This window comes from Sphaerodactylus townsendi, linkage group LG01, assembly GCF_021028975.2.
Source record: "Sphaerodactylus townsendi isolate TG3544 linkage group LG01, MPM_Stown_v2.3, whole genome shotgun sequence".
Classification (NCBI taxonomy): Eukaryota; Metazoa; Chordata; class Lepidosauria; order Squamata; family Sphaerodactylidae; genus Sphaerodactylus; species Sphaerodactylus townsendi.
In genome coordinates this window covers 61,311,874-61,323,984 of record NC_059425.1, presented here as the reverse complement: position 1 = coordinate 61,323,984, position 12,111 = coordinate 61,311,874, and the positions used below count along the sequence as shown (strand labels likewise).

The 12,111-nt window shown below is 40.6% G+C and overlaps 1 protein-coding gene across 6 annotated transcripts in view; it reads right to left on the bottom strand.

Moving 5' to 3' along the window:
- The window catches only part of MARK1 (microtubule affinity regulating kinase 1), an 80,811-nt gene that overhangs the window by 14,966 nt on the left and 53,734 nt on the right, over window positions 1-12,111 (bottom strand). For 3 of the 6 annotated variants that reach the window (XM_048498470.1, XM_048498309.1, XM_048498731.1), the window contains 6 exons: window positions 10,472-10,528; window positions 9,959-10,195; window positions 9,760-9,879; window positions 4,783-4,882; window positions 3,670-3,782; window positions 1,183-1,357 (listed from right to left, as the gene is read on the bottom strand). In XM_048498470.1, the coding sequence (XP_048354427.1) occupies window positions 1,183-1,357; window positions 3,670-3,782; window positions 4,783-4,882; window positions 9,760-9,879; window positions 9,959-10,195; window positions 10,472-10,528 (802 nt within the window). The remainder of the gene's footprint in view (window positions 1-1,182; window positions 1,358-3,669; window positions 3,783-4,782; window positions 4,883-9,759; window positions 9,880-9,958; window positions 10,196-10,471; window positions 10,529-12,111) is intronic. The other 3 variants (XM_048498644.1, XM_048498385.1, XM_048498557.1) reach the window with 2 other exon arrangements.

Genomic DNA, 12,111 nt, shown 5'->3' with positions numbered 1-12,111 from the left:
GTTTGCAGTACAACAATTCCAACCAAACATTTTCTCATGAAAATGTCAATCTAGAATTATTACCATCTCAGAATTCCAGAATATCCTGTACATCCCAGATTTATCTTTGATATGCCTGGCATTTACTTTTATTTAATTATTAAATTTATTTATACTCTGCTGTTTTCCCCAGTAGGAACCCCAAAATGGCTTATTTTGTTCTCCTTTCCTCCATTTTTGCATCACTAAAACCCTGAGAGGTAAGTTATGTGGCAAATGAATGATTGGCCCAAAGTCACACAGCGAGCTCCCATTGCAGACATAGGATTTGAACCAGGGTCTCCCAGATCCTAGTCTGACATTCCAATCATTATACAATGCTGTCTCTAGGACTGCCAACTTCCAGGTGGCACCTGGAGAATTCCTGCTATTTCAACTGATCTCCAGACAACCAAGACCAGTGGAGAAAATGACAATTTGGAGGGTGGATGTTACAGTGTTATATCCTGCTGAGGTCCCTCCCCTCCCCAAGCTCCACCCCCAAAATCTCCAGGTATTTTTCACCCCAACTGGTTTTCTAAAAGGCTGCAAAATTTATAACAGAAAAGTTTCTTAACTGATTTTTAAAGTTTTACTCTCTTTCCCCTCTCATCTTCCATGTGTAGAATATTTTTGTTTCTAGATTACTTCTGTGGATGCTGAATGAAGCCCTGACCTGGATAGCCCAGACTACCCTGATCTTTCCAGAGCTTGACAACTAAGCAAGACCCCGCCCTCTGGTAGCTCCGCCTCTGGTAAAGAGGAGATCCAACCTTCTGGGCTGCGAGCATTGGCTTGTGATTTTGATCAGTCATATGGATAATTGCTCTCTGAAGGCAACACAAGCCTAATAATCCAATCAACTTCCCTTTAAAAATTATTGCACTGCTGATATGCTAGTCCAGGTTTTATATTCAGAACAATGACAACAGAGCACACCGCTTTAATTATACAGATAGTTAAAATAGCTATAAATACCAAAAGAAATGCTAACAAAATTCACACATTTGCTGAATAACCCAAACTATATTTACCATGAAATGCTCACATGAGAAAAGCATCATGATGAGATATGAGGAGGCACACAACTAATGCACAGAGAAATTGAGCTGCCAAGTCCAGAAAACACAGCACACAATTTTAAATTGCATTTTACTACTTTACTTGTTTGAATGCCATCCCCACCATGTTCACTGAACCGTCGTTGTTTCTGATTGGCCGATATACTCCTCTGGACTTTTAGCTGAGCAGGAGAATGCATAGAACTGTTGTTGAGATCGCTGCTTGGTCGAGATCTTTGACTCAGGTTACTACTGGACAGAGACTCACTTCCTTCAAACTACAAGAATAAGCAACAGTATTTAGACAGTTAAACATAACCTTTTCCCCTTAAAAAAACCCTTCTAAGCAATCATTATTTAGATCTCTTTTCAAGATAATTTTAGGTGTAATTCTAACAATCTCTAACAACATATAGGATTAAATTTCAAAATAGTATTTACTAACATGTTAGTTATATTCTTGGACCTAGACAGGGCTCTGCAGTTACTGTAAGGCAGAATTTCACTCTAGGCAGTTTTTCAGAGATTATATACAATTTAAAATACACCCTTGAAGTCTGTAATCAAAAACAAAGACACAGGGGTTTTTTTTTTGGGGGGGGGGGTGTACTGTGAAGGACTAGTTAACCCTGTCTTTTCTTGCTGATTTCTGCTTCCCTACTCAGTAGGGAAACAATATGAGAAGTTCCTGTATCTTTTCTCCTATCAGTGGGAAAGTTGTGGGTTGAGTTTTGAGGAAACAAATGGCAGGAATGGAAAGAAATGTGCTACTCTACTAGTTTGATGAACAGAGTTATGTTGGGAGCCAACTGTCACAGGCTACACTGGTTAAGCTCTGGTATAGATATGAAAAAATCCCAGAGAATGATTACGCACAAGGCATCTGCTGTGCAATGAGGGCAAATGTGCACTGCCGTAACATTTGTTGTACAGTATTTCCTCAAGCCCCACTTTCACTTTCTATTCTCCCCATGGCAGGCAAGACCACTTCTAATACAAATTTAATTTTGCTTCGCAGCCAGAGCAGGCACAGTTGCCAGTGAACACAGCTTTGTCCCAGACCGCGTGCCTCTGCCCACAGCCAGCCCTCCTAGTTTCAACCCCTCTCCCTCACACTGCTTTGCATGCTTCCCCCTCCGCCTCTCTAAATGCTTGTATTGATATATCAATAAAAACAAAACAGGCAGGGTCTCTTTCTGGCTCCACCCTATCTCCCCCTCTCAGCTTCTGCACTCTCCAATGATTGGGAAGGCATTTTTAAAACTCTCTTTCAGACAAGCTTCTATTTTAAAAACAAGTCTCTCTCTTGGGCTTTTGCAAAGGAACAACACAAGCAGGGTCGCTTTTTGTTTCCACTTCCCCTGCTCTGCTTCTGCTACCCCGATGATCGGGAGGACTCTCTACAATGTTATTTCAAACAAGACTGTATTTTAAAATGATTTTCCTGGTTGCAGCAGCAGTAGGGGGAGAGAGAGTGTGTGTAAAGGGGAAGGGAGGGAGATCTAACACACATGGTCCCCTTCTTAAGTAGTGTGTGGTCCAGGGAATAACTTTGCCTCTTTCTTTTGGGCAGGCTACAATAGCGATACACTTGCTATCACAAGTATATTAATATAAATGCATCCTGCAATTATGGGTTAGATCTATGCTGGGCACAGTTAAGAGAACCAGAAAAGCTGTAAAGATCCATTGAGACCAACAATTTAGCTTCAAGGCAGGCAGAGAATGGCTCCTTGAGGGAAACAGAAAAATGCGGGGAGACCCCTCTGCAAGCCCACCATGCACTGACGTAAGTGTTCTATGCATAATGGGCCAGAGTGAACCAGCACCTGGTCAGAATAACTTGTGCGAATTGCTCTTCTTTACATACAGGTTATCTATGCCAGTTTGCCTGAGGTGAGGAAAGGCATGTTTCTCTTTGTTTTCAAACCACACAAAGAATGGCTAAGAGACAGATAAAAATTCTTGCCAGCTAAAGACAAGGGCTAATGTCCACAGAATCTTTAAAATAAAATCTACCTTTATATCCTGACAAGCAATACTGGCCTTGTATTGTAATTAAAACAACCAAAGAAAGTACAATTATATTAATCTGGCAAAAATAATGTATTCTTGGAGGATTGTTTCATTTTCACTTTTAAAATAAAGTACAATCTAAACCTGGTCAAAATATATGAAGAAAATCCATTATGCCTCAATGAATGTTCATTCAAATACTCAGGAAATCTGTATTAAACTATGCAAATTTTGACTATAGGCTTTAAATGTTCTGTTGTACTACAATAGCTATAAATGTTTACTAATATGAAATAATTTTTCCAAAGCATTGCTAATAGATCCCAACACAATGCTGACCTGCAGATAAGTTTCCTCAATTTTCAAAAAATAAAAGAATCAAGCAGAAAGCTAGTTTCAAGGGTTGAGAGATACTTTATGTACTGAGCTAAACCACACATAAATCCACAGAAAGCAAAATATATGATACCGAACCTTCTATTCCCAACAGCCTGTGAAGTACATTTACATGTCAGGAATCCCTATCAGACAATAAATATTTCAAAGCTAACAGATAAAAGTAATGATAAATTACCTCAGGTGGTTTTCTGCCAAGGAGCAGGTAAGTAGCCATTACTTCATCATATTTTTGGTTTACTAAAGAATCATGGATTTCATCTCTTGCAAAGCCCATTGTAACCATTATATCTATTAAGAAAAACACAACAGCGTGATTTATGCTTAACCATACATGCCTAAATGTATCAACCCATTCTCACATGCTCCCACAGAGAAATATACACAACAAATTGAGACCTGCAAGGACACACAGGGGACATATGCTCTTATTTCCACCCACAGGTTCTACTGCCCCCGCTCACCCACCCTTAACTTCATTTCCTCTCCTCATGAATGCGAGTGGCTCACGCCACTATCACTATGTTATGTGCCATTATTAGTAGCTATGGCCAAACTCAGTTGTAAACATCAAGAGTTTTGTTTAAAAACAAAACAAAACCCTTGTTAGCATTTTATATTGTTCCTCACAACTGGACTTGCTGAAACTTAGGGACAGATTTTGTTGGACTTGGGCGGGGCACAGATAAGTAGTAGGTATGAGAAACTTTTCTGGCTTCAGATTTGGTCATCAAGATGATTTTTCAAGAAGAAGAATCCATAAGCAAAATGGGGACGGTTGCCAGCTGTGGGTTGGGAAATACATGGAGGTTTTGGAGGTGAAGCCCAGGGAGGGATGTGCTTTCACATCCTGCATGTGAGCTCCCAAAGGCACCTGGTGGGCCACTGCGAGTAGCAGAGAGCTGGACTAGATGGACTCTGGTCTGATCCAGCAGGCTAGTTCTTATGTTCTTAGGGTGGGGCCTCAGTAAGATATAATGCCATAGAGCCCACCCTCCAGAGCAGCCATTTTATCCAGGGAAACTGATTTCGTATGTCTGAAGATCAAGTGTAATAGCAAAAGATCTCCAGGTGTCACCTGGAGGCTGGCAACTCTACAAATATTGTTTCAAAATCACTTCCATAGAACAAAAACTAGTTAAATGAGAATCACTCCATTGAACCTAGTGAAATAAATTGGCAAAACTCTCCAGCCAAGAGTCTGATCATAAACTTGTAAAAAGGGAGGAATTAGATTTGGGGGACAGAAGTAAAAAACTAGAAGACGAAGATGATCATGTAAAATTCTTACCTATTCTTTTGGTGTCATTAAAATCTGGTTCAGGTTCAATATATGGCTTCAATTCTTCTTCTTCATGGCCAACATTCATCCATCGGTCTTTCATTATTTGCTGGAAAATAAAACATGACACTCAAGTATTTGTTCACTGCTAGACCAAAGCCTCGTAAGTGGGAAAACTCACACGGGACTTCAATAGATGAAAGGAACTTCGATGCCTCAATCCAAGCACAGGACACATAACTGAAGTTTCAAGGGGCTAGCCATAAGCAGTACAAAAATAAGCATCTAGCCAAGAAGATAAACCAAACCTACAGTTTTATAGCTTACTGCTTGTTTAGGCTATACATTCTTTCAATTTAAAATCAATTCAACTTTTCTTTCTGTATCAAAAAGAGAAATACCACCAATATACTAAAAGGCCACAGATAATTATGTTCAGATATCACATCTGCCTAAGATCAAGCTTGAATGTGAATGAACCTGGCTTGTTGCTGGGTTCTCGCATGCTCCACTCCTCTCCCCTCAGAGTATGATGAAGGAATCCAGGCTTAAAACCAATACCAGTTATCAGAGATCTACCAGATGCAAGTGCACGGCTTGACTGGAGTTAGCCCCCTCCCCCAAGAAGCCAGGGCTGTAACCCTTCAGCTCTGGTTCAGAATGGTAGGTAGAAGGATGCTACCTTCGTTTTAGCTATGCATTCATTTATATGCCTAGCAATCAGGGTTAGTTTTAAACCACTACTCCTTCACAGTGCCTCACGCAAGAAGATAGTAGAGAACAGGGAAGGGCAAGGCACATAAGGTGTGCCCAGCAACTGGCCAAGTTCACTAGCCAAGTTTAGCCTGATAGGATGTCTCAATGCAACAGCAGCGTTTTTCTTCCAAAACCTAGATTGCATTCCAAATGGATATGAAAAAAATCTATTCATCCATCTCTCTTACTTAAAGTTACTTATCTTAACTGACTTCTATGTTCTAAATGACACAAATTATAAAGAGTAAAACTACTAAATATTAAAGAGATATAAATGTAGTTATCATTTTTCAGAAAAAAATCCTTTACGAGACCTATGCATAAAGACAATCTTTAAAATATTCTTGTTCTGGGTAAACAAAATACTGATTCTCTTAGACCTACTTTAATGGTCCTGGTCAGTATCCTACTATACAGTTCTTAAGATTTACAGCCCTTAAGAACTGTATAGTAGGATACAGACCAGGACGATTAATTCCTAATTGAAAAGGCCACTAGGTCCTGCTCACCTCTTGCCTTAGGTATCCCTTCTACGGGAAGAAGGGGGGCCAAATACCTTTCAGAACAATGATGCTGGCCTACTGTAATGCTCTCCTATAAGCAACTGTAACAGGAAGATTAGCTAAAATTCCTTACCACCCAAGTAATGGGGATTGTGTATACTCCATGGTACACATCTTACTCTACTGCCCCTTTTATACAGTGCCTAGAACAAAATTGCTTCCAAAACCTGCTGTTAGCCAAAAGAGAACATGCCTCTAACTCGCAGAAGATTGTCTTTTAATTAGACAGCACTAGCAGTGATGTAACCGATTCAGTAGCCAAATTTCTTGATTTATATACAACTCACCGTTCCAAGGGGAAAAATTGATTAATATCTTCTCCCCCTCCCTCCTCTTTTTCTTCTGTTTTCCTTTTCTTCTTCCTTCCATTTGGTCTGAATGAATTTTCTGTTTATGTTATTGTACGGTTATGCCAATAAAGACAGTTGATGTTGAGGTTGATTTACAGCCCAATTCAGAGGCCATGGCAGCCGGGGATGGCTCCGCCACTGCACCGCCTCCAGGCTTTGGAATAATCTCCCTTCAAAGATGCGCTGGGCACCTACCCTGTATGGGTAGAGGCACCTGGCAAAGGCTTTCCTCTTCACCCAAACATTTGGTTAGTCTCCCCGGATACCTTCTATAATGCTGCTAGGGGGTGGGGGTGTTGGGTTTAACTTTTGTATGTTGCTTTTTTAATGGGATGTTTTTAATGCTGTAGCTGCCTAGCGATCCTGCATACAGAAAGAGTATAAATGTAAAAAAAAAAAATAAAGGAGGTTTTGAGACTACAAAACAAAAAAACCCAACCACCTGGAAACCCCTGCATAGGGCTGCATGGACTTTGCCACCCTTTTGGGTGGCATAAGTCCAAGGCCCTGGCCCTGGCATTCCCAGCTTGAGCATCCACGTAAAAAAATAAAATAACTCAATAACTTAATGTGTCAGCATATTTTGCTTCTCTGCTTTTGCCCAACTTGTCTATCTCCAGGAAGTCATATTAATGGTTCAGAATAGCAGAATTCAAAAGAATAGTTCAAAAGCTTAATTTTTTAAAACTTTGCTCCTGTTTTATTAGGTAAACTTCAGATGAAGCATTATTGATGATTTTGTCTTCCAAACGCATGGTAGATAAGCAGCAAGTGCCATTGCTTCAAGGTCAACATTATATTTTAGGAATGTAGTTTGGTTTTGAAGCACAAAGCAGCAGAGATAACCAAAGCAGCAGAAAAAACCACAGCAAACATAAATACGGCCTCAAATAATGATAAAAAAATTAGGTCAGGCCACCTTTATTGTAAAAAACCCATGTTTCTACTTTAAGTAGTAATACAAATTCCATGTCAAACAATGTGTACAGTTGAAGAATTCAGGCTTCACTGAAAATAATGCTCAAAATAGTTGCTACACATGCAAAATCCATCTGAGATATTCTCTTGTAGACTGTTACATGGTCTTACATTAAACATTCTCATTTTCTGTTACATGACTGAAGCTCTCTGTACAGAAAGCATGGTAACCTTATTGTTTCTTAGCAAAATATGAATTAAGTTTATCAGAGCACTACCAGTTCATCTTTGTGCAACAGCTCCTGCTGAAAAATAAGATTTTGCCTTAAAAGGGGCCTGTACAGATGTGACCTTGCATTCATGCACTCTGCTTCAAACACCATGTTTTAGATGTAACCCATTTTTGAACCAAATATCGGTTAATTCTTGTAAGGCTATAGACGACAACTTGACTGAGGATTGGAGAGAACTGTACAGTGTTACTGGGTATTTAGTCATACAGTTAAGTTCCTAAAACTGCACCAATACAGATTATCAGCAAACCATATGAAGAAGGCTAGTACAATAATCATAAATTACCAACACTATTGAAAACTTGATGCAGGTCTTGTAAAGACTTTTTTAAAATGCTCTTTATTGGCAAGTGCTGTAAAGCTGAGGAGCAGCACTGATTCCTCAGGCTTTCTGTGACACAACACAGTATATCTCCATATATGGCTGTATACCTCCACACTTGAAAGATCAAATTTTTGTTGCCAGATAAGCCAATTCAGAACTACAAAAAGCTACCATTTAGAATTATTAAGCAAAGATAGCACACACAGAGGACTGCTATACACGATTCTCCTTCTGCTAATTAGGGAGAGTGGCAGAAAACTATGCAGGATACTGAGGAAGAGGATTCCTGGTTGTCTGGAGAGTTGCCTCTCCATGTTTTGCTTACAAAAAGTACCCAGAACTTGAAATCAATGTGTGGAGACTGGGAGAAGGATGGAACACACAATCCTGTTCCTCCCATCACATACTGAAACCATGCGAGAAGTCTCCAATATTTTGAAGTGCCAGAATGTCTCTTTCTTCTCTTCCTCCACTCCCAAACCTGAAACAAGCTGTGAAAATATGCACCCACTACTGCTTGGGCTATGAAACTAGTAGAAAACGCAACAAAGACCACCCTCAATACAAGCACTATTCATCCTTCAGACTTGCTGATTTCAAAATTTTATGAGGTCATTATTCTTGAATTGACCTCTCCTGATCCCAATTATTTAACTTTACAGAGGATTATAACAATGTATGCTACACATCAGTGAAGCAGAAAGTACTCACAACCATATCCCTTTAGTAACCTGACAAAGAATCAGTCTGCATGCGGTCGCTGGCAACCAGGGGTGTATCTCCAAGCTAGTGTTTAAATTATCTATGTCAGAAAGTGATTAAGGGAGATTAATTTGGTGGAATACCATCTCCAGCTACCAAAGCAGAGCTCTGAAGATGAAAGAAAGGTCACTGATGACAAATCTTTCTGGGATACAGAACTTAGAAACAATTATGACCAGGCCAGTGGTGGGAGTCAAATAATTTAACAGCTGGTTGTTCACAAGCACCATTTTAACAACCAGTTCTGCTGAAGTGGTGCGAACCGGCTGAATCCCACCACTGGACCAGGCTCTTAAATGTGCTAGAAGGGCCAAAGTATGTCCCTGAAATAAAGCCCAACAACTTTCATGCCAAACCACAGTAAACAATTGCACAGAAGTATCTTTTAAAACTAAACCATCATCAGGTACAACGTTTACATAATAGTAGCCAGTTTTTCATTTGGAATCTAAATATGTTTGGATGTCTTGGTCTACACAAGCATATAACGAAACCATTTATATGAATAATGATCTTCACTTTTCTTGCCTTGCTTCAACCTCAAAGACTTCATTGATTGATCCTCGGTTTGTCTAATAGTACTAACGTGAGAAAATGAACACCCTAATCCTAAACATATTATACAAAAGAAGCTGGACATCAGGGAGGTTGACTTGCAGATGAGTTTCATGTGTTAACAGACTTCCCAAATGCAAATCCATTTTTAGTAGGAACCAGCAAGCTCCTTCCTTGCAGACTAAGTACCTGCATTACCCATGACAATTGGTCACCATTTCCTAGCATTTGTGGACTGGGTGAGCTTCCTGCCTATTTCACTGACACACACAACAATGTAGACGGCACATTTTTTCTTCTGCAAACGAGCCTTCAAAGTGGGATTTTTTTAAAAAAAATGGACCCAAGAGCAAGTTTAGAATAGAGGCACCAGAAAGGAGACATAGCAGCACACTATTCCATCTGTATTTCAACATATTTTACTGATGTAACCCTCAAAAGATTATAATGACTAGATTACTTACTTCCAGGCTTCCTCTCTTGATTGGATTCAACACAAGTAGCTTTTTCAGTAGATTTTCACAGTCTGTGGACATATAGAATGGTATCCGGTACTTCCCCCGTAACACCCGTTCTCTCAGTTCCTTTAAAAGAAAAAAATTATTGATGAGGAAGAAAATTTGAAGCCTATTATAGCTAAACAATTACAATATTCAGCTTTACCTTTAAATTCTGACCATCAAATGGCAACGATCCACTAACTAGAGTGTAAAGAATGACTCCCAGGCTCCAGACGTCTACTTCTGGGCCATCGTATTTCTTTCCTTGAAAGAGTTCTGGAGCAGCATATGGAGGGCTTCCACAAAAAGTGTCCAGTTTATTGCCAATGGTAAATTCATTACTAAAACCAAAATCAGCAATTTTAATGTTCATGTCTCCGTCAAGAAGAAGATTTTCTGCCTAAGAGGGAAAACACAAAAAGTCTGAAAGTGGACATATTTAAAATGAGACAGATAAGCTTTAAAAGTTCTGTGTTTTGTTTTGTTTTTTAAAATACTGTGATTTACAGAACAACGATCTTGGGCTTTATCTACAGCCCAGCAATCTAAATCATTACGGAAGAATTCTCATGTCCAGTAAAAAAAAACAGATGGGTTTTTTTTAAATATGGGGTTTTCTTCCTTTTGAGTAAATATGGCACAGTTCTAAATCTTGAATGAAAGAAAGCAAACACACCTTAAGATCACGATGAACAATACACTTTTGATGGCAGTACTGCACAGCAGACACAATCTGAAATATCACCATGAACATTGGTAAGAGAACACACACACACACAAAACTTAATATAATATAGAGCAGGAACCTATTCTAATTTTATCTCTCCATATGCCTAACTTGCTAGTTCAGTTTAAATGTTTACATTTAGATTTCAAAACATTCCTTTTGCTTTATATACCAATTTCTATGTTTTATAAGTTTAACCTGAGAATTAGCTTATATCTTAACAGCAGAAAGAAGAATCACCATATTAATGGCATCTTTAAAAGACCCAAATATACTGTAAAGGTAATCATTATGAAGAATGTCAAGGGTTGATATAGTCAGGGAGTCACCAGGGCCTAAAGAAGGTTATAGCTGACCCTTGCACCAATCACTAAGGGAGTTGGAGTGGATTTGAAAGGAGTGCATACTGATGTTTTCCCTAGTCAGAAATGGAAGTTCACCTATGACCCTTTCAATCTCACCTGGAACTAGATTCAACCACAGTCCTTGTTATTATGGATCAAAGAGAGGTAAAGATCCAAAATACAGTAATCTACCTTGAATTTTCAGCCTTCATATTTCTTTTCCTTACATATTAAGGGTACCAACAATTATCTCACTACCCAAATTCTTTGATTTTCAAACCATTCCACTCATTTCTAAATGTATGTCTTTAGCCAGCTATAGAAAGCAAATCTAAGAAACAAGAGCCCAAATGGAGATTACTAAATTAAATTTATATGGCAGAACAGAGTTGGTATTGGTGTAAATTGGTATAAATTGTATTTAAGCCAATAATGAATATCAGTAAACCAGTTTTTATCAGTAATCCAGATTTTAATTAAATTTATGAACGCTATCTTTTCAGTGACAGTTCAGATGAAAGGGTTTCAGGGATCCCCCTTGATTCTTACAGCACTTTAAAGGTGACTTCTATTTTGAAAGATGTCGAGTAACTTGCAAAGTATGCCTTTTAAGAATTAAGGGTGACAACTTCCATGGAGTCCCCCTTTCACTGTAGACCAGGGGTCGGGAACCCGCGGCTCTTCGCTGCTTCTCCTGCGGCTCCCGGCGTGGCTGCCCCTTCCCAGGCAAGCCAGGCAGAAATTAAAGCCAGCGAGGCAAGCAGGTGAGCGAGCGGAGCGGGGGTGGGGGCAAGCGAGCGAGGGCGAGCAAGTGGGCGGGGGAGCAAGCGGGGGGGCGGGGGAGCGAGCGAGTAAGCGGGCGAGCAAACGGGCAAGCGAGCGGGGGGCGGGCGAGCGGGCAAGCAAGCGAGGGCAAGCGAGTGGGCGAGGGAGCGAGCGGGCGGGCAAGCGAGTAAGCGGGCAAGCAAGTGGGCGGGCGAGCAAACGGGCAAGCGAGCGGGGGGCGGGCGAGCGGGCGGGCAAGCAAGCGAGGGCGAGCGGGTGAGCAAGTGGGCGGGTGGGCAAGTGAGTGGGTGGGTGGGTGGGCAAGTGAGCGGGGGGGCGAGCAAGCGAACAGGGGGGCGGGCAAGCAAGCGAGCGGGGGAGCGGGCGGGGGGGCAAGCAAGCGGCGAGTGGGCGGGTGGGGGCGAGCGGGCAGGGTGGGCGAGTGGGGGGTGGGCGAGCGAGCCAAATGGCTCTTTGAAT